General features: G+C 34.1%; 1 protein-coding gene across 1 annotated transcript in view; it reads left to right on the forward strand.

Annotated features, from left to right (window-relative positions):
• LOC140150728 (kinesin-like protein KIF13A) overlaps positions 1–24,055 on the forward strand; it is a 302,797-nt gene that overhangs the window by 111,431 nt on the left and 167,311 nt on the right. Inside the window, exons 3-4 of the mRNA XM_072172826.1 lie at positions 21,704–21,796; positions 23,070–23,253. Coding sequence (XP_072028927.1) covers positions 21,704–21,796; positions 23,070–23,253 — 277 coding nt within the window. The remainder of the gene's footprint in view (positions 1–21,703; positions 21,797–23,069; positions 23,254–24,055) is intronic.

Genomic DNA, 24,055 nt, shown 5'->3' on the forward strand with positions numbered 1-24,055 from the left:
AATGTGAAAAATATCAAATTTTTATAATTTGTCATAAAATTTGTATTATATTGTGATTTTCAAAAATGAAAATTATTTGATATCAGAAAGACATGCTTCAGATTCAGAATGCAATTCGATAGGTCTGAGTTGCTCTCATGTCCCACAAAAAATACTGTCAAAACGCAATAAACGCTCATTTTAGATCCCTTAATGTATGGATCAGGAATATATTTCTTTTGAAATGAGCTTTGAGAGGTTTATACAGGGTAAGAATTTGTATAAATTCAATATTATACTTAATCTTCTTCATTAAAGTTATCACAAATTGTGTTCCCTTTACCCCTTTTATTTATGCCTTTTTGTTCCTCTTTGCGATTGACACTTTTTCGTATGTTACACTTACAGCCATTCTGTGTTTTTTACACACAGACTGAGGATGAAAAAAGATTTATAAGTTGGATATCATTGAATCGTTTAAATAACAAAATCAATCGCATTTCTTGGTATGTGTCATGTTGGAAATCAATAATAAATTTAATGAATTTAAAAAATCAATATCATAGATTTACCTAATTTCATAAAAATCAATTCCTTCTCTCTCCTCCCCCTCAAAGGTGGAATTTCGTAGTCTATATCTGAGAGCAATCCTTGCAGTTATATAAAGGTCTGTATCACCTAAGCGCCAAAGGCTATACTTTGATGATACCAACACTGGAGGCCGTACCTATTTTTTGCTGCTATACACCTGGGGGACATACTTTAATTGTGCCATACCCCTTTAAGGCAATACTACCGGAGTGGAATAAAATAAAAGTACCAAATATTTAGTGATAAAAATAGGCTATGCTGTAGAAAACTCAAACATTCAATGTGCGCATTTTCTATATACCAAAGCTAGATTACACTCTAAAAATATTACCCCTCCTGTAACAGTAAGACAATTTAATTAGTATTCTAGTTATGTAACCTCAGGGAAAACACTTTTTCCTTGAAATTTAACAATCCTGCATTTATATTGTAAAATGCAATGTGAAACTTACAGCTGCAGATACCTCTGTAAATAAATATTTTTTTATTTATCTGGCAAAACATTTTTAAACATATTTCAAATAATTAAAAATGAAAGAATATAGTCTATGGAAATTTATGAATCCTGCATTTCTACTGTAAAATACAATGTAAAACTTGCAGCTGCAGCGTAACCTCTGTAAATAAATATTTTTTATTTGTCTGGCAAAACCATTTTTTAAACATATGTGACGTGTCATGTCAAAAGCAAACACTTTTGGGCAGGATCGTAAATGGAGAAATAGCCAAAAAATCTGCCCGGGGTTGATTTTTTCACAATTTGGGTTTGTTGCGAATTTGTGATGTTTAAAATATTGTCTAATAGTTTCAGACCGGAATATAACTGGCATCTTGTATTTTTTGAGACATTTTTTTAAGGTAATTCTTATTCCCAACATTGTCAATAATATTTTCAAAGGCTGATATCTCAATTTCCAATTTTATAATACCATAACTTACTAACCCAATATCTTCGCTTAGAAATGTCTGATTTCATTGGGAAAAACAGCATTGTGGAGAAAATATCTCTATATTTATGATATGTAAAAACTTCAAAATTGATAACCTGCCCAGAAGTGGTCTGGTTTTGACATGACACGTCACATATTTCAAAAAATTGAGAAATAAAAGAATACAGTCTATGAAAGTTTTGTTACAGGAATATGAATGAAAAGGCAGAGGTACTTTTTAGGATGCAGAAACAGTATTGGGATTGTTACATGAGTCACTGTCAGTCTGGTATTGATCACTGTTACTATCAAACTAATAAAACTTGCTATAGGCTTTATTACTTGAAATGAATAAATTCTTCTCACTGCTATTATTGTCAATAGCTAGGGCATTTTGGTGGTTTATCCACATGACAGTGTTTTCTTGCTGTCTTCAGTAGATAGCAGATTTTGAGCATAAATACTCAATGGAAATTAAATTCAAACATGATAAGCTGTGTTTTCAATAGAAGTTATCCTTCATAGATAGCAACTACTGATATATACAGGCTTGAGAATTTCCTGCTTTTGCAGGATTTCCTACTTTTTTGTGATCCAAATTTCCACAATTTCTTTTAATTTCAGCCCGTTTTTGGCCTTTTTAGCCTCATTTCGCACACTTTTTCAGGCTTTTTCAAACTTTTCAGGTTTTTTCATGGATGATCATTCTCATGCCTGAATATAGTAACTCGCTGGTATATAGGAAAATCATTTAAAAGTGTAAATGATAACTGCATTATGAATCAAGTTAGGCATAAATGCTATCTTCAGTAGATAGCAAATATTGTAATGATGTTTCTTGTAGATCTCAGAATTTTATAGTAAAATGTTACATCAGCAGAAAGAAGTCTTGGGAATATTGACTTAAGTAGATACCAAGTATGGTATGTATTAGGGATTCAATCATGTTTCACCGTTGTTCATCACCGATTAACAACGATGCGTCCGCGTCGTCTGAGTGGTAAATCACGCAGACGCCGGATGCGAGTTGATAATCGGTGATGAACAACGGCGAAACATGTTTGAATCCCTTTCAACAACGAAACAAGCTAAAGATGTATAATTCACATGATTCTTTCATTTGAATGTCTATTTGCCATTGCCACTCAACCTTACAAGCGGTATTTCTCTGTTGATATCGGCAATAAAACCAAAGAATAAAGCGGTAATATTTAGCTGCTACCGCCAACATAAGAGAGTTCATGTTTACGCTTACGCTCCAGGCATGACGAATTTTACGCTCATTATGCGAACGCTGCGACGCTGCAGTAACCTCCAGCATACGCGGTACACGCTTATTGGACTGTGGATTCATCACGGATTAACAATGGTTGTCTCCTGTACAAAATCTGTTTCAAGAGTTATAGAAAGAGTTGTTGAAAGTAACATCAATGTTTAAATGCTATAGTTATCAGATAGCAATTTCTTCATTTATAAATGCTATCTCAAGTAGATAGGAATTACATTGTGTAAATGCTTTAACCAGTAGATAGCAACTACATCATGTAAATGCTATCTCCAGTAGATAGCATTTGCTATCTCCACTATATAGCAAGCAACTACAATGTAAAACTGCTATCTTCAGAAGACATAAGGATAATATAGAACTTTAATGTTCATAAAACTACTTGTCAACAAAGTTGTCTCATGTGCCATATTTTATATTGTCAAACATGACAATAATTTGATTTGGCTAACAAATTACAAATGTTATCAAACTAAAAAATCTGATGTTATTTATTTAGTGCTAGGTTTTCAGGCATTAAAAGTATATTGATTATCTTAGAAATAGGGTCATGTTATAAGTCGGGCCAAGGACTTTTTACTTTCACCTCATTTTCAAATCCAATAAAATTAACCTAACACAATTGCTAGTGATTTAACCTTTTACACAGTTCACATGAAAAGACAATGGGATTAGTGTGTGTGGTTATACAACCCATGTTTTTCCAAGTACAAAATGATTTGTATTGCCGTAAAATGTGTTATATTGCTATAGCAACAAATTTGCAATTCAAACAAGCTACACATGTTGGGCCACAGGTAATGTAAATAGATGTGTATGAATGCTCTATAAAAAGACAATCGCAATTCATAAAGGCATATCTAACAAAATATATGTTATACATTCTTCGAAATAAGATATCAAAGTTGTGAGAAGTATATGAGGGGGTATAAAAAACTTTTTGATACCCTCTCAGGCTCTCACAATTATATACTTCCAAAATATATTTTTAAAGAAAGCTGCCAGCAAATTAATGACATCAAACAAAATAATACCTAATTTCCTAATAAATATGCTTAATTGCAAATTCATATGATTTAAAAGTTCAAAATATTTATGTTTAAACGATTTCCACCGGGGGTTAAAGAACAAGATACCTAGCAATTTAATGACATGTCTGACAAATTGTGCAATATATGTTTTAAGGGGGTATTACACCCCTGCCCAATTCTGTACCTTTTTTGCATTTTTCTCAAAAATTATAGCGCATTGGTGACAAGTAAGATATGTATATTATAGGGGCAATGACAACAACTACTGCACTGGAAATTTTATTTCAGCACAGACTACGGTTGTGGAGTTACAACCAAAAATGAGGGAAAACCAATCTTTGATCAATAAATCAATAACTACTTGCCTTGAGTTGCTGAATTGTCAGTGCAGTAGTTGTAGTCCTTGCCCCTATAATATACATATCTTACTTGTCACCAGTGTGCTATAATTTTTGAGAAAAATGCAAAAATAGGCACAAAATTGGCCAGGGGTGTAGTACCCCTTAAGACTGATTGCCTTATTAAACATGATGCATATTTCGCCAGACATGATGTGTTTTAAATGCCAAGAATGTGACATGGCAAGTCCCACTAGTTATGCGTCCATATATCTGTATACCGGTACATTATTACTTACTAATCATCATCATAATGTGACATGATCTGAGCAAATCAGACCAAAGTCACAGTGGCGTGCGCAAAGGGGGGCAGGGGGTCATGCCCCCCCCCCCCACTTTTGTTGGTCATTTGGGGGAAAAACTTTGCTCCTAATCAGACTCCATTCGGGGGAACTGAACAACCTGGTCCCCCTCCACTTTCAATGTGCTGCGCACGCCACTGCAAAGTCAGAAATATGAAATTGAGATATAGGCAAACTTTATAAGGAGCAGAAATAATTAAAACCATAAGAAAATGGACATGTAAATAATAATACGTTGCAAATCTGGATTTTCAACATCAGTAAGTACTGAGCACATTGGTAAAGGTAGTTTTGGTAATAATGGTAAGTCAATTTTCTAAATTTCCGACTTTGGTCTGAGTGGATTAAATCATATCACACATGTAACCTGATGCAAGACAATGGATGTATAAAAAAAAAACCTTTGCCACCAAGTATGCCAGGCACATAGGAATTTCAACATCAGTAGGTAATGAGCATGTTGGTAATGGTAGTAAGTCAATTTTATAAAATTTCTGACTTGATCTGAGTGGATTAGATCATGTCACATTATGTAATCCGTGCAAGTAGAATGAAATCACATTTGTCACAGTATCTTGTAAAGCAAAATAATTCAATCATAAATTATAAGTAACTTTGTACCATGGTGAAAAATTGAAAGTTTGTCAACATCCAGACAGAAATGAGTTGCAGCACATGAGGCATAATGAAGTAGACCCATGCATAGTGCAGTAAAATGTCTGTAATTTAGATTGGCAAATAATAATGTCCTCGGCAGAATTGTTTATATAAACAGTCAATCAATGGACATCATTAAACAAAGAACGTTTCCCACTTTCATTTTGGCCAAGCATTTAAGATTTTAGTTATAACGATTGCATTGCAAATTGGTCTGGACTGATTTTCATACAAAATGTGATGCATGTCGTGCAACATCAGTCAATGTATGTATTTATCCATTGTAGAACCACAATAATATCTTAGTTACATTTGACATCACCAAACAAGGTTGACCTAGTCCTCCTTCGTATTCATATCATGTTATGATTTTTGTCGCCTAATGGAATAAGGCTGTGTGTTTTTGCATAGCAGCTGAAATGAAATTTGACAGTTAGAACATAAAATAATAAATGTGTCTAGACGAAGGGTTTAGTAACATAGGATCACAGAAATAAATTGGGGACTAGCCGTTATCTGATTTAGGCATGGAGGAAAAATTTGGAGGATTTCATTTGCATTTGGAATCTCTGCTTGTGTGTGACACTTGTCATGCTTGTAGACCAGTTGTAATGGGCCATTGCAGTTGAAATTCATATACCCCTATGATAGACATGACCATGGACTAAAGAGATACAGACAAACTCTAAACAGTTAAAGTCTCAGCTTCACCCGACAATGAGGGCCAATCGTTCCATGAAATGTGACAGGCAAAACTGCTACGCATGTGCCACATATTTTTACGGTCTTTCGCATAAACGAGAAGACACACAACACTCTATGACATATACTCGAAGGCACACAATGCTGGCATGATTGTTAGACATGGCACGATCAAACGATCAGCCCTCATGAATATGTGAGAATTCACAGCATACAATGCACGGGGACTTTGGCTATTTGAAAATAGTCTGTATTAGCATTTACATGTTGTAGTTGCTATCTACTGAAGATAGCATTTACATGATGCAGTTACTATCTACTGAAGATACCATTTACATGATGCAGTTGCTATCTACTGAAGATAGCATTTATATGCTGTAGTTGCTATCTACTGAAGATAGCATTTACATGTTGTAGTTACTATCTACTGAAGACAGCATTTATATGCTGTAGTTGCTATCTACTGAAGATAGCATTTACATGTCGTAGTTGCTATCTACTGAAGATAGCATTTATATGCTGTAGTTGCTATCTACTGAAGATAGCATTTACATGTTGTAGTTGCTATCTACTGAAGATAGCATTTATATGCTGTAGTTGCTATCTACTGAAGATAACATTTACATGTCGTAGTTGCAATCTACTGAAGATATCATTTACATGTTGTAGTTGCTGTCTACTGAAGATAGCAACTAATGCTATCTACTGAAGATAGCATTTACATTTTGTAGTTGCTATCTACTGAAGATATCATTTACATGCTGTAGTTGCTATCTACTGAAGATAGCATTTATATGCTGTAGTTGCTATCTACTGAAGATAGCATTTATATGCTGTAGTTGCTATCTACTGAAGATAGCATTTATATGCTGTAGTTGCTATCTACTGAAGATAGCATTTACATGTCGTAGTTGCTATCTACTGAAGATAGCATTTATATGCTGTAGTTGCTATCTACTGAAGATAGCATTTATATGCTGTAGTTGCTATCTACTGAAGATAGCATTTATATGCTGTAGTTGCTATCTACTGAAGATAGCATTTACATGTCGTAGTTGCTATCTACTGAAGATAGCATTTATATGCTGTAGTTGCTATCTACTGAAGATAGCATTTATATGCTGCAGATGCTATCTACTGAAGATAGCATTTACATGTCGTAGTTGCTATCTACTGAAGATAGCATTTATATGCTGTAGTTGCTATCTACTGAAGATAGCATTTACATGTCGTAGTTGCTATCTACTGAAGATAGCATTTATATGCTGTAGTTGCTATCTACTGAAGATAGCATTTACATGTCGTAGTTGCAATCTACTGAAGATAGCATTTAAATGGTGCAGTTGCTATCTACTGAAGATAGCATTTACATGCTGTAGTTGCTATCTACTGAAGATAGCATTTACATTTTGTAGTTAGTATCTACTGAAGATATCATGTACATGCTGTAGTTGCTATCTACTGAATGCCTCTAAGTGATTGAGTTTTTTTGGGGTTTATTTTGACAATAGAGACGAAAAGCAGACACCCTTCATAAAACAATTGGATTTTGAGCAACTATATTATATTATTGATACAGGCAGCTGTACAAACATGTATTATTGTAAGACCAATCTATTCAATATTTTTGTAGAGGATATCTATCATATCTCTCTTTCATCCAAAAAAGTGCAGTAGTTGTAGTCCTTGCCCCTATAATATACATATCTTACTTGTCACCAGTGTGCTATAATTTTTGAGAAAAATGCAAAAATAGGCACAAAATTGGCCAGGGTGTAGTACCCCCTTAAGACTGATTGCCTTATTAAACATGATGCATATTTCGCCAGACATGATGTGTTTTAAATGCCAAGAATGTGACATGGCAAGTCCCACTAGTTATGCGTCATATATCTGTATACCGGTACATTATTACTTACTAATCATCATCATAATGTGACATGATCTGAGCAAATCAGACCAAAGTCACAGTGGCGTGCATAAAGGGGGCAGGGGGGGGTCATGCCCCCCCACTTTTGTTGGTCATTTGGGGGAAAAACTTTGCTCCTAATCAGACTCCATTCGGGGGAACTGAACAACCTGGTCCCCCTCCACTTTCAATGTGCTGCGCACGCCACTGCAAAGTCAGAAATATGAAATTGAGATATAGGCAAACTTTATAAGGAGCAGAAATAATTAAAACCATAAGAAAATGGACATGTAAATAATAATACGTTGCAAATCTGGATTTTCAACATCAGTAAGTACTGAGCACATTGGTAAAGGTAGTTTTGGTAATAATGGTAAGTCAATTTTCTAAATTTCCGACTTTGGTCTGAGTGGATTAAATCATATCACACATGTAACCTGATGCAAGACAATGGATGTATAAAAAAAAAACCTTTGCCACCAAGTATGCCAGGCACATAGGAATTTCAACATCAGTAGGTAATGAGCATGTTGGTAATGGTAGTAAGTCAATTTTATAAAATTTCTGACTTGATCTGAGTGGATTAGATCATGTCACATTATGTAATCCGGTGCAAGTAGAATGAAATCACATTTGTCACAGTATCTTGTAAAGCAAAATAATTCAATCATAAATTATAAGTAACTTTGTACCATGGTGAAAAATTGAAAGTTTGTCAACATCCAGACAGAAATGAGTTGCAGCACATGAGGCATAATGAAGTAGACCCATGCATAGTGCAGTAAAATGTCTGTAATTTAGATTGGCAAATAATAATGTCCTCGGCAGAATTGTTTATATAAACAGTCAATCAATGGACATCATTAAACAAAGAACGTTTCCCACTTTCATTTTGGCCAAGCATTTAAGATTTTAGTTATAACGATTGCATTGCAAATTGGTCTGGACTGATTTTCATACAAAATGTGATGCATGTCGTGCAACATCAGTCAATGTACGTATTTATCCATTGTAGAACCACAATAATATCTTAGTTACATTTGACATCACCAAACAAGGTTGACCTAGTCCTCCTTCGTATTCATATCATGTTATGATTTTTGTCGCCTAATGGAATAAGGCTGTGTGTTTTTGCATAGCAGCTGAAATGAAATTTGACAGTTAGAACATAAAATAATAAATGTGTCTAGACGAAGGGTTTAGTAACATAGGATCACAGAAATAAATTGGGGACTAGCCGTTATCTGATTTAGGCATGGAGGAAAAATTTGGAGGATTTCATTTGCATTTGGAATCTCTGCTTGTGTGTGACACTTGTCATGCTTGTAGACCAGTTGTAATGGGCCATTGCAGTTGAAATTCATATACCCCTATGATAGACATGACCATGGACTAAAGAGATACAGACAAACTCTAAACAGTTAAAGTCTCAGCTTCACCCGACAATGAGGGCCAATCGTTCCATGAAATGTGACAGGCAAAACTGCTACGCATGTGCCACATATTTTTACGGTCTTTCGCATAAACGAGAAGACACACAACACTCTATGACATATACGCGAAGGCACACAATGCTGGCATGATTGTTAGACATGGCACGATCAAACGATCAGCCCTCATGAATATGTGAGAATTCACAGCATACAATGCACGGGGACTTTGGCTATTTGAAAATAGTCTGTATTAGCATTTACATGTTGTAGTTGCTATCTACTGAAGATAGCATTTACATGATGCAGTTACTATCTACTGAAGATACCATTTACATGATGCAGTTGCTATCTACTGAAGATAGCATTTATATGCTGTAGTTGCTATCTACTGAAGATAGCATTTACATGTTGTAGTTACTATCTACTGAAGACAGCATTTATATGCTGTAGTTGCTATCTACTGAAGATAGCATTTACATGTCGTAGTTGCTATCTACTGAAGATAGCATTTATATGCTGTAGTTGCTATCTACTGAAGATAGCATTTACATGTCGTAGTTGCTATCTACTGAAGATAGCATTTATATGCTGTAGTTGCTATCTACTGAAGATAACATTTACATGTCGTAGTTGCAATCTACTGAAGATATCATTTACATGTTGTAGTTGCTGTCTACTGAAGATAGCAACTAATGCTATCTACTGAAGATAGCATTTACATTTTGAAGTTGCTATCTACTGAAGATATCATTTACATGCTGTAGTTGCTATCTACTGAAGATAGCATTTATATGCTGTAGTTGCTATCTACTGAAGATAGCATTTATATGCTGTAGTTGCTATCTACTGAAGATAGCATTTATATGCTGTAGTTGCTATCTACTGAAGATAGCATTTACATGTCGTAGTTGCTATCTACTGAAGATAGCATTTATATGCTGTAGTTGCTATCTACTGAAGATAGCATTTATATGCTGTAGTTGCTATCTACTGAAGATAGCATTTATATGCTGTAGTTGCTATCTACTGAAGATAGCATTTACATGTCGTAGTTGCTATCTACTGAAGATAGCATTTATATGCTGTAGTTGCTATCTACTGAAGATAGCATTTATATGCTGCAGATGCTATCTACTGAAGATAGCATTTACATGTCGTGAAATGTTGCTATCTACTGAAGATAGCATTTATATGCTGTAGTTGCTATCTACTGAAGATAGCATTTACATGTCGTAGTTGCTATCTACTGAAGATAGCATTTATATGCTGTAGTTGCTATCTACTGAAGATAGCATTTACATGTCGTAGTTGCAATCTACTGAAGATAGCATTTAAATGGTGCAGTTGCTATCTACTGAAGATAGCATTTACATGCTGTAGTTGCTATCTACTGAAGATAGCATTTACATTTTGTAGTTAGTATCTACTGAAGATATCATGTACATGCTGTAGTTGCTATCTACTGAAGATAGCAACTAATGCTATCTACTGAAGATAGCATTTATATGCTGTAGTTGCTATCTACTGAAGATAGCAACTAATGCTATCTACTGAAGATAGCATTTATATGCTGTAGTTGCTATCTACTGAAGATAGCAACTAATGCTATCTACTGAAGATAGCATTTATATGCTGTAGTTGCTATCTACTGAAGATAGCAACTAATGCTATCTACTGAAGATAGCATTTATATGCTGTAGTTGCTATCTACTGAAGATAGCAACTAATGCTATCTACTGAAGATAGCAACTAATGCTATCTACTGAAGATAGCATTTATATGCTGTAGTTGCTGCCCTTGCATTGATTGTGTGATATAGAATGGGACTAAACTGGTAAAAACTGGAATCATAAATTTCCATTTTCTAAAAAATTCATCTCTTGAAGGAGTTTTGATTCAAAATTTGTCTCTACTAAACTGGACTTGTAATAATTTTTGAATGAATGTGACCCTTTTTGATGTTAAGACCACATGAACACCCTGATTGCATTTGCTGGACCATTATATAGCTACATTTTACCTATTTTATTACAGCCATTATACATGTTCACTTACCACAACTGCACTAAATAAACCAGTTAATCATAGTGTAATTATAATCATGGACACGTAATCAGAATAAACCTGTCAATAAGATGTGAACCATTGGTGATTGGGGATTTCCCCTTTGATTTAGTCTTTGTCACAGACTTTACAAGACCTCAAGAAGTGCCCAATCTGAGCATTGGGTGCTGACCATACAGAACAGTCTTTAGCAAAGACTACCAATATACACAACACAAGTACATGTAGTGATGCTGTTAAGGATATTGTTTGTTTTCTTATGATGTGGAGCGTGGGATGACATGAGTGAAGTCTAATATAGAACAGTTTATTCAAGCAATAATGTGTCACTGCCCTTGATTTACACAGCCTGTAATAACTCATTTTGACCTCTAATAATACAGGCATTTTTCTAGTTGGTTGATTTGGAAGGCAAAAACACTAATTTTGAAAAGCCAGTTGGAAAAGCATCAGGATTGCATGTGGAATGTACAGGGAACTCTTCAAAGCTAGCATTCTGTGTCTGGCTTCATTGTCAAATGTTCACGAATAAGTTCAATGTACGCTGAAGAGCTGTTATTGATATGTTCATGATTGGTCCATGCATTCATAATCCCAGCACATCTACAAACTGGTGTTAATCTTAAACGGCATTTCATGATCCACAGCCTCATCCCCCCACTTTTCTCAAAAAAAGTTGAGATTTTTATACAACTGGAAACCTCTGGCTACATAATGTTTCTGGCTACATAATGTTTATGTAGTAAAAATTTCTTGCAGATTAATTCATTTAAACGCAAAATCGGAATCAACTGACATTTTGGGAGTAAGCTTTTTTCATGGATATCTACTAAAAAATGTCACAAAAAGAGGATGCTAGGATCACGAAATCCTCCTTTAATAAAATTATTAAAAAACACAATTTAGAAAAAAAAATCAAAACACACAGAGGGACACTTGTTAAACGTATAAATTAATAGAAAAGTATGAAAGTATAATTATTTATGCTGTTTATATATGAGAATCAAGATAATTAATCTTATCATACGATGAGATTACCATGGAAACAAAACGGTTGATGAAACTGTTCTTGGTAAACTGATGATAAATATGCAGGTGGTATAACGGAATATTAATGGTTACCAGATTTACTGGTATCAAAAATAAATTGCATCCTGTTGTTATAAGTAGATAATTGCCATGGCAGCATGCAAACACATTTGTAGCAACCTGGGCTTAGTCATGCATGCAACCATCTATATGTTTGACTGTGAATAAAGTGAATAAATTAGTGCACATAGTGTTCTGTTTATTCCATCAACAAACATAAAACCTCTAGTAACAACAACAACAACAACAACAACAACATTGGGCTATTCCATTTAAAATCCACACTACCCCTGTGGAAGATTTTGGAAATATCTTCTACACTGGGAGTATGAATTTCAAATAGAATGAACACAATAGACAATTCCATTTGAATTTCATACACCCTATGAGAAAGATTCAACCTGAATCTTCCACTGAGGGAGGGTGAGTTTCTAAATGGAACTGCTAACGTGTTAATTTCCTTTGAAATTCATATTCTCCCTGTGGAAGATATTTCCAAAATCTTCCACAGGGGAATGTGGATTTTAAATAGAATAGCCCAATACTGATAAATTCCATCTACAAGCATATAATAATGCCTCTAAGTGATTGAGTTTTTTTGGGGTTTATTTTGACAATAGAGACGAAAAGCAGACACCCTTCATAAAACAATTGGATTTTGAGCAACTATATTATATTATTGATACAGGCAGCTGTACAAACATGTATTATTGTAAGACCAATCTATTCAATATTTTTGTAGAGGATATCTATCATATCTCTCTTTCATCCAAAAAACAACACTTATTTAGAGGATAATACTTGCAGGTGGAATTCTGTGGTATCATCCATAATGCTCTGCCGGCTAGCCATGCGCTTCAACGGAAAAAGTTCAAGTTTTGAAATATTTTCTCAAAATATCAAGAGCTATCTTAAGAACTACTGAACCAATACTAGGCTTGTTTGTACTCATTTTAATGCATTTTTCATGCTGATTCCAAATATGGTCATGAAAATTTACATTTCTGAAATTTTTGAATTTTTAAAAAATGTTTGAAACATCCGCGTGAAGAGAGTTAACATCAATAGCAGCATTGACAAAGATAACAGCAATGACAACTTAAAACAACTAAACCTAAACTAGATACAAAGAAGTGGATACTGTCCATTTCTTGTGAAAATACTAAGATACACCAGTGTGGGTACTTCATAGAGGTTATCCACTTTACTCATGCTTGACTTGTATTCAAACTAATTCAATGCACGACCTCGGAGTTACCTGCATGACTTTGGCAGGCTATTTTGAAATAGTCATGGTTGCACATGCAGGTACTTCTTTTGAAAGTCCTAAACAAGGTATAGGAGTCGCTGGTAGGATAACCTCTATTGCTAATTTATGATAGCTTTCTGGCAAACAGTAGCTTTTATATAGCATTTAATAAAGCCTTTAAGCAGCTTATTTTCCTTCCTTTCAATAGCTTGTCACATTTGTCTTTGGAAACCTACAATTCTGAGAAAACTTGTTAATTTGTTTCCCTAGACGTGGCATACCGACACAGTAGTTCAAAAAATCTTCAGTAGATGGATGAGTAACAAGACCAAATTTTAATTGGTTTCCCTAGGTGTAGCATATAGACACAGTGGTTCAAAATAGGCTATCATTAGTAGATGGATGACCACATTTTAGTCAGTAACAGATTTTAATCAGCCACAAAGAATTGAGATGACCACAGTTAATTATGTATGTTTGTATAACATTTGTCAATCAGGATACAATTACAGGTATTAATTAATTCAGCAGTTATTGTAAAGTGCGCCATTGATGACATAGCTACATTCACAACTTCACAACTAAATTATTAATTTACATACAAATGGTTTATTCACTTTCATGATTTCATTATTAAAATATATAATTTGACATCTAAATGTTTTGTATGTTAATATGTGCCACAGTGTTTAATTTGGTCATTTGACATAACTGGATATTGTATTGATTTTATGGCAAATAGCCAAGTTTGTTTCGGGTCAATATTAAAATCAGTGCTATATACAAATGTAAATTTAGTTATCTTCAGAAGATAGTAAGTAGTTAATACTTGATTTGTAAAGTTCTATACTACTTCTAAGTGTATTTTTCCTATGCATATTTAAGTGATGTTCCATGTTAGTCGTGATTATTATTTCATCAGAGGATAGCACAGCTCAACATAACAAACCAGTGAGTGCTAAGAAAGAAACTGCGCTTCATTAACTATTATAATATTTTATAGTGATTATACCGTATATGAATTTTACCATTTCACCTCCAATGTGCAGTCTTGTGCACTGAACCAGTGTACAATTCTTGGCTACAAGGTTATTTTTAATTTCCCATTTTTATTATTACTTCATTGTATTGTGTATGTTGATGAGGTAAGTCGAAAATATGAAAAAGAACTTAGAATAATTTAAGAGTTAATAAATTTTTCAAAGGGTCCTTCACTCCTTCAGTATAAAACTGATTTACTAAGAAAACAAACAGGCAACTAAAACAGCAGAACTGTTGTTGTTTGTTGACAATATTGATTGAATCATCAAGACTTTATATGACCAGCTGTTTTGAAAAAGTACACTTTAGAATAAAACATGCAATATGATGAACATAATATTGACAATTTGCAGGTAAAATTCACTTGGGCTAAAAAAAGAATTTTTCTTTGGTGTTTCATGTATCATTTTCTGCAACACAAAAATAACAAATACTTAAATTAATTTTGAGGATTAGTTTAATTTTGTTTAACTGTGAGCATTACGTTACAGGTAGCCTGTGCAACAGGTTTGGAGGGAAAAAAAGTTAAGAAAGTTAAGGAATTTATTTTTTTCTCCACAAATGACTCATTTGCTTGATCACACCATGTTTGATGAAAGAGTGCGAGCAAAAGATGTTACTTCATGACCCAGACATTGAATTGATTGATAAATATGTCTGTCTGTCTGGTGTGTGAATACCATGGTGATATTAAGGCTTGCTATATGGCACATTGTGATCCAGACCAATCTATATCACTTGGAATCCAGATCCAGAACAGATTAGTCACAGAATGTGTATGCCTATGTGTAATGCATTGGTAAATTTGTTGTGGAAAACAAAAAAATGTAAATTTGATATTTTTAGCTATGATATTTGGCATCATAACAAAGGTGTGCAGTAGAAAAGTTTGTCATATATTTGTAAAATTGCCTAAAATAATTGTATCTATTTTAAATACTTTCTATACAAGCATGTCCTGGATTAACATGTATCAACTGCAGAAACCCTCCACAAAAACGTTGTAATAGATTGGTCTTACAGTAATACATGTTTGTACAGCCACCTGTATCATGCAGTTACAGGTTGGAGCTACAGGTGACTCACTTTAGTTTGCCATGCATGCGCATGCACTCAGCAAACTTTTAATTTTTTAGTGCTTGTTTACTTGATATATACACCTTTTTGGTCCCTTTATGTAACAACCTAATATATCAAATTTGGGAATATAGAGTGTGACTTCTTTTGATATATTTTTGATTACACCCTAGAACCACTTGCATCCTCTTTTAAACCTGTATAAGAATCTGAATCAATCTGCCTTCACCAGTGTAGTGTGAATCACCCGTGTATTAGGCCCAGTGGAATAAGAAGGAAACACAGTCTTTGTGGTAATTCAAGCTTAATGGGCCATTATGAGGGATGCCAGTCACTTTGTGCTTGGTTCTTATATTGATGAGCTGATGAAACGGAGGATGGAATGATATTTCATATTTTTAGTTTTATAATATATATCCATTTCTGCTCTGCTGTATAGTGATTCATGGTGGATTGAACATATTTTTTGTAGTCACTGATGCTAGGACTTCACTTATGAACTAGCAATAATTGAAACAGCCTCCCTTCTCATACAATGACAATTGTTTCAAAATATAACATTTGTGATTTCTACACTTTCAGTACCTATTATTGAAATGAAAAGAGGTTAGTGAAAAGTAAAGATGATACAGTGGATATCCTTATTGAAAAAAAAAACATTACAAGAAATTGAACTTGTGTATTTTCTTTTTCATTACATCGTCTTTGTAGTAATACTAATGGCTATTAATTCTAACGTTTAAATTGAAATAAAAAAGTTCAAGTAAGGATCAAACCATGATCTTTTTCCCTTGGGATTATAACAAAAAGCTGAAAAAGCCAATAATAATACAATTTAATCCTTTAAACGTAGGCCAATCGTAATGGCATATTTCCTCACAAAGATGAAATTTCAAGAAAGTCATATTTTACTTGTATGAAAAAGTTAAGGAGGTCATTTGTGATCATTTAGGTATAATGTTCCATTACAAGTTGCATTAAATGGGTTCTTCTTCTGATGCTGATGGGGATGCAAAGACAGGGATGCATAAATCAATTCATCCATTTTGCCACTCTTTAAAATATAACTATCTAGGGCATAAAACCTTTTTTCAATTGTGGGTTGCACTGCTTGTTACAAAGTCTATGTGGGTGGCATCTTAAGTATAAAAAAGTAGCATTATATTGATACTGTATGTCAGGAATTTTTGTTTATGAGGTTTTTATTTTGGCACTTTTCACAGTTCAGAATCGCAAATTTAAAAGCCCTTGAAAATATTCTTTACCCATTGAAACAGCAAAACTGCTCCGAACTGTTCAAATTGCAAAAATTAATACTAGGAAAATATCATGGTCTACAGTAGATGGCATTTGTCCAGGTTAAAATATTTCAAATTTTCAACATTGTCATTCTTAAATATGTCTGTGTGATGCATCCAACATTTCTCTTTTGTGGGTTGCATTGGCTGTCACAAAAATAGTGGTAGGGGTTATATATACTCTGGACATCTTAATAATGTAGAATCCTATCATTTTTTTAATTGTTCAATTATCTACTATCTACTGAAGATAACCAATATTTGTTATTTAATGAAGATAGCAAATATTTGCTATCTACTGAAGATAGCGAATATTTGTGATCTACTGAAGATAGCAAATATTTGTTATCTACTGAAGATAGCCAAAATTTGTTATCTACTGAAGATAGCAAATATTTGCTATCTACTGAAGATAGCAAATATTTGTTATCTACTGAAGATAGCAATTCTGTGGAAAGTAACAATTTTAACAGGTGGTTCAGTAGCCTTTGAAAATGATTATTGTGAGTGTTCTTTCCCTCTCCTGAATAAAGTATCCAACAGCAACAATACAACATCTGTTCTTGATATCTACTGAAGATGACAATCATATTTGAATGTTGCAATATATTGAATTCTGCAACTAAATAATTGTTAATTGCTATCTATCAAAATCAAGACAAACCTTTTAGCTTTCTCATTGTTACAAAATGACCATATGTCCTTCTTTGTCCTTCTTTAAGCTATCTACTGAAGTTGGTCATAATATTTTCTTTTAATACTTATATTGATCTATATGATACTATAAGACTGCTAAGGTAACCATAAATTTTACTGTTTAATCAGTGCGATATATCGTCATTATATCACCTCTATTTTCCACTTGTAAAAAGATACACCATATTAGATTTCATACTGAAACAATGGCAAATGAAAAACAAAGTATAGTAGCGAGTGACCTTTGAGAGGATAAATCTTGTTATAAAACTTGATCCATCTACACACTATGCGTAATAGAAGAAACAAACCAGTGTGACATTTTGATTCATTTGTTTCTGTAAATGTCATTGAGAGTTCCTAAGAAAAACACACAATTAAATCTCTGTTAACAGGTCAAATAAACAAGCACTATGGACCACGATGGCCTCATCCCAATGGCATAGTTCAATAACCTCAATTAAACAATCATAGTGAAAAATTTGACCTCAAGTTGCGGAGTATGAGTTTTTGTACCCAAATTTTCACAGGTCGTTCAATGAATGTACAGATGCATTTAGGTTTAAGAATTATGCCCTGATAGATGAGCATGTTGTGGATCCTAGTGTTACAGGCGGACAGAAAGCACTGTATCAAGGTGGCTATAGTCTATATACCGTTTGGAGTCAGTAATTTAGATATTGTTTTTTATTGTATCTCTATAATTATGTTATGATGAGAAGACAAGTATATAAAAGTATACATTTTCAGAAAGGAAACGATACAAGGAATCCAACTAGCATAACAGATTCCTACAAAAATTTAAGGTTTTTGAGAAACTCTACTAGCATAACAGATTCCTACAAAAATTAAAAGGTTTTTTGAGAAACTTTTAAAATTTGATTTTACTTAACTAACTCGAGGAAGGTATACGGACTATAACTGCTATTGGGCTATTCCAGTTGATATACATACACCCCTGTGGAAGACTTGACCTTAATCTTCCACACAGGGAGTGTGAATTTCAAATGGGGTTACCTGAATGGGGGACTCTGAATGCTATATCTATCTACAAGTAAATAATATGGCAGATACTACACTTTGATTTGGTTGGCAAATATTTGGAATAAGTCTTCCTCAAAGTAGAAGGTAGTATCTACTATTCTTAGCAAATATCTGCTATCTGCTGAAAATATCAAATATTTGCTATCTACCGAAGATAGCAAAATGCTAACTGCTAAAAATACAAAATATTAGCTATCTACTGAAGATAGCAAATATTTCTTATCAACTGAAGATACCGAATATTTGTTATCTATTGAAAATAACAAATATTTGTTATCTGCTAGATAGCAAATATTGTTGTCTACTGAAGATAGCAAATATTTGTTATCTACTGAAGATAGCAATTCTGTGGAAAGTAACAATTTTAACAGGTGGTTCAGTAGCCTTTGAAAATGATTATTGTGAGTGTTCTTTCCCTCTCCTGAACAAAGTATCCAACAGCAACAATACAATAACTGTTCTTGATATCTATTGAAGATGACAATCATATTTGCATTTTGCAATATATTGAATTCAGCAACTAAATAATAATTATTGTTAATTGCTATCAACATCAAGACAAACATTTTAGGTTTCTCATTGTTACAAAATCAGTTTTCTTTCTCAACACAAAAATGGCCATATGTCCTTCTTTAAGCTTTCTACTGAAGTTGGTCATAATATTTTCTTTTAATATTTATATTGATCTATATGAGACAGCTAAGATAACCATAAATTTCACTTTTTACTGTTTAATCTGTGTGATATATCGTCATTATATTACTTCTATTTCCCACTTGTAAAAAGATACACCATATTTGATTTCAAACTGAAACAAAGGCAAATGAAAAACACAGTACTGTAGCAAGTGACCTTTGAGAGGATAAATCTTGTTATAAAACTTGATCCATCTACACACTATATGTAATAGAAGAAACAAACCAACGTGACATTTTGATTCATTTGTTTCTGTAAATGTCATTGAGAATTCCTGAGAAAAACACACAATTAAATCTCTGTTAACAGGTCAAATAAACAAGCACTCTTACACTATGCCGGACCACAATGGCCTCATCCCAATGGCATAGTTCAATAACCTCAATTAAACAATCATAGTGAAAAATTTGACCTCAAATTGCGGAGTATGAGTTTTTGTACCCAAATTTTCACAGGTCATTCAATAAATGTACAGATGTATTGGGGTTAATGAATTATGCCCTGATAGATGAGCATGTTGTGGATCCTAGTGTTACAGGCGGACAGAAAGCACTGTATCAAGGTGGCTATAGTCTGTATGCCTTTCTTGAGTCAGTAATTTAGATATTGTTTTTATTGTATCTCTCGATGTAATGATGAGAAGTATATAAAAGTATACATTTTCAGAAAGGAAATGATACAAAGAATCCAACAAGCATAACAAGATTCCTACAAAAATTAAAGGTTTTTGAGAAACTCTTAAAATTTGATTTTACTTTACTAACTCGGAAGGTATATGGTCTATAGCTGCTATAAGGCTAGTCCAGTTGAAATTCATACACCCCCTGTGGAAGACTTTACTTTAATCTTCCACACAGGGAGTTTGAATTTTAAATGGGGTTACCTGAATGGGGGACTCTGAATGCTATATCTACAATATAGTAGATACTACACTTTGATTTGATAGGCAAATATTTGGAATTAGTCTTCTTTAAAGTAGAACATAGTATCTACAATTCTTTGGCCCACCTCAGTAGTGACATTGCTGCTTTCTGAGATTTCGCTGCAAGTGTACCAACAAACTGCCCTTGTATGTGTGCGTGTACGCTCTCTGAGCGACCAACATTACACACACGATTCAATACTATGACCAGCACAACATGCACAAACATCACTACCAAACTTAAGGCAAACCAGATGCTTCGTTTTGAGTTAGGAGCGCTGATTTCTCCGCTGACTTCAAAATTATCATTTTTATCTAATCAAGCTGGTGTAATTCACTGGTGAGATGTGGGTTTACTTAAGGGGGTTTGTCATGGTGAATTGGCATGAACAAGAACTCTAATTAGATTGGGGACCAATAACTCATCTCTGCTTACATTATATTTCCAATGATTATAGAATTATAAATATTTGCGTTTCATTACTTGTTTTGCTCATTAAAATGGAAATATGACGCAGTTTGTTGATGATTTGAAACTAAATAAATATTGGGAAATATTTCTTGTTAAGTTTGGTATTAAGCTGTGCACCCAGTCACTGTGGATATAGAGTACAGGCTATAAATAAGGATAAGGTGGGAGGAAATGAAAAAATGAAAGGGTGACAAGAAAACTGAAAGGAAAATAAGATATCTACCACACTTTATTTGATTTGGGTTGAAAATACATTTTGGAAAATGCATTTATTGTTAAATAATTGATGATATTAAATTAGATGTGGGTTTCTGTAAAATGATAGGGTTTGATGAATCGGGGTAAAATCTCATTGCATTGTTGCATGCTCTATTTGAGCTATACTGGTATATAAGGCATGAAAATTGGGCTATTCCATTTAAAATCCACACTACCCCTGTGGAAGATCCACAGGGGAGTATGAATTTCAAATGGAATGAACACATTAGGCAGCTCGATTTGAATTTCATACACCCTTTTCGAAAGATTCAACATGAATCTTGCACTAAGGGAGGGTGAGTTTCAAATGGAGCTGCCCAACGTATTCATTCCATTTGAAATTCATAATACCCCTGTGGGAGATATTCCCAAATTCTTCCACAGGATGGTGTGGATTTTAAATGGAATAGCCTATTGATATTAATAGATGAGTTAATCAGTTGGCTTGATGATGCCATGCATAATATGTGTGTTACAGGTGTTTTTTCAAAAGTTCAAAGACGATTGAAGACATCTAAAAAATGACTTATTATTATTGATTGAAAAAAACTTAACCATTTCTCTTTCTTTATGTCTTTCAGGTCAAGACAATGTATTTGAAAATCTGGGTATGGATATACTGGATAACTCGTTTGAGGGATATAATGCATGTATTTTTGCATATGGACAAACAGGTGAGAATATATATTTATCTGTTATTCCAACAGTAACTTGCAGCTTAGATGCGCACACCCTGGACATACCACAATAAACCTTCGCAACCAGGATCAGCACACCAAGTTTTGTACGGGTTACAATAGAACAAATTGCAGTAAATTATTTGTCTGGGAGAACTTCAAATCATTTTGCTTTTGAGTAGCATTTTGACTTCCATACCCACTTGGGTTAGAAATTGACCAGGTACTCATCAAGTCTATATACGAGGGGGTATCAAAAAGTTTTAGAAATCGCCCCTATGTGAAAGAGCTATATCAATGAAATTTTGTCAGTGCAATTACTGGTCCTTATGTACACTATGGTGCAAAAATGGTCTCATAAGTATGTTTACTTTTTTTACAAGCGCTAGATGTAACCGCATAACCAGCAAAATGGAGAAAATTGAGGCATGTAGCATGATTAAGTTCCATTTTAAGGGTTACAGTGCCCACAAAATCTGTGATGAAATAAAAATTCATTTTCCAAAAAGCAACAGTGACAATATCACAATCACCAACGAAGATAACTTTCATTTCATCATCGATTTTCTAGGCACTGCAACCCTTCAAATGCAGGATCTTAATAATGCTGCTTGCCTCAATTTTCTCAATCTTGCAGTTTATGCGCAGTAACTGGGGCAGCAGGTTATTAGCATCTAGCGTCGCCTGTAAACAAAGTAAACATACTTATGAGACCATTTTTGCACCATAGTGTACATAAGGACCAGTGATTGCACTGACAAATTTTCATTGATATTGCTCTTTCACTTCTGGGCGATTTGTAAAACTTTTTGATACCCCCTCGTACATAGTTCATTCATGTCTGACTCTCAACTGAACAATTTGTCTAAATGCAGGGTGATTGATCCACATTGAATAATAAATAATAACCATTATCACTTGTGCCATGAGATGGAAAATTGAATACAGCCATCAATGTGAACTTGACCCTATCCTCCCAAGGATAGTCACAAGATGATGCCAGTTGGACACCTAATATTTGCCTAAGAGTTCAGATGCCAAATGCAATAAACACCATTTAAACCTTTTGAGATGAGACTGTGCCACAAACATGCTGGCTATAAACTGACACTCTACTTTTAAAATTGTCAAGGTCAATTTAACTTAGACATTTTGTTATTATTTTCTTTATTGACCAGTTAGTTATATTTACCAATATCTCAAATTAAGTAAAAGTAACTGCATAAATCTGTAGCCTAGTATACAATTTATGCGATATCCATCTTTTCAGGTTCGGGAAAGTCTTTCACTATGATGGGAACAGAAGATAACAAAGGAATCATTCCAAGACTATGTGACACACTCTTTGAGAGAATAGCACAAGAAGCACAGGTAGACTGTCTGTCTTTCAAAGTGGAAGTATCCTACATGGAAATCTACAATGAAAAAGTTAGAGATCTATTAGACCCCAAAGGGTAAGTGTACTTTTGGATCATTCGCCATAGAAGTGTTAACCCCAAGAGAACTGCCTGCCGATTGGCCAAAATGAATATTGTGTCCAATTTTGAACCAATCAAGGAGGGTATCAATAAGTTCATTTACAAATGCAAGTTTGACCATAAATAGTTGAAAGCCTAGTCATAATTGGCAATTGAAATGAGCATTTCAAGTTATCAACCAATCAGAAATCCTGTTAGATGACCAGTACTAGTGTCCAGGGGGTTAAGTGTCAACTGGATCATGCTTTTGAGTCCTGAACCAGGGTCAAAATGATCATCACACAAATATGTGATATGATCAAGGGGAACGAGTCACATGTCGACCCTGGTCAAAAATGACTTTTACAAAAGTTTCTAAAGAGGACATCTAGAGCTTTCAGAAATTGAAAACCCCATGTTGATACGACTTTTCTTTGCGAAGTTACATCAATTTATCAATCACTGAAAACAATATAAAACAAAAGAATTGGAACAATGTTTTTGCCAATATCTCAAAAACAATATTAGCGACATCCGACTCATTTCCCTTGATCGTGTCACATATGCCATCATTTCAAAAGGTTCAGTTATACTACCAGATTTCTATTGCCATGATTGCTGCTGCCTCAGAGGTACACTGCTGCACAGCTTCTTTGTGGTTACTTTATAGTACCTGTCAGTGTCCGAATTAAGAAAATGAAAGGGGTTGTCCCACGGACAACCAGGATGTAATTTCTGGTTGTCCACCAAAGATTTTGGTTGCCCGTAAGCTGCCACAATCTGAAACAACTACATGTGA

This window comes from Amphiura filiformis, chromosome 4, assembly GCF_039555335.1.
Source record: "Amphiura filiformis chromosome 4, Afil_fr2py, whole genome shotgun sequence".
Taxonomy (NCBI): Eukaryota; Metazoa; Echinodermata; class Ophiuroidea; order Amphilepidida; family Amphiuridae; genus Amphiura; species Amphiura filiformis.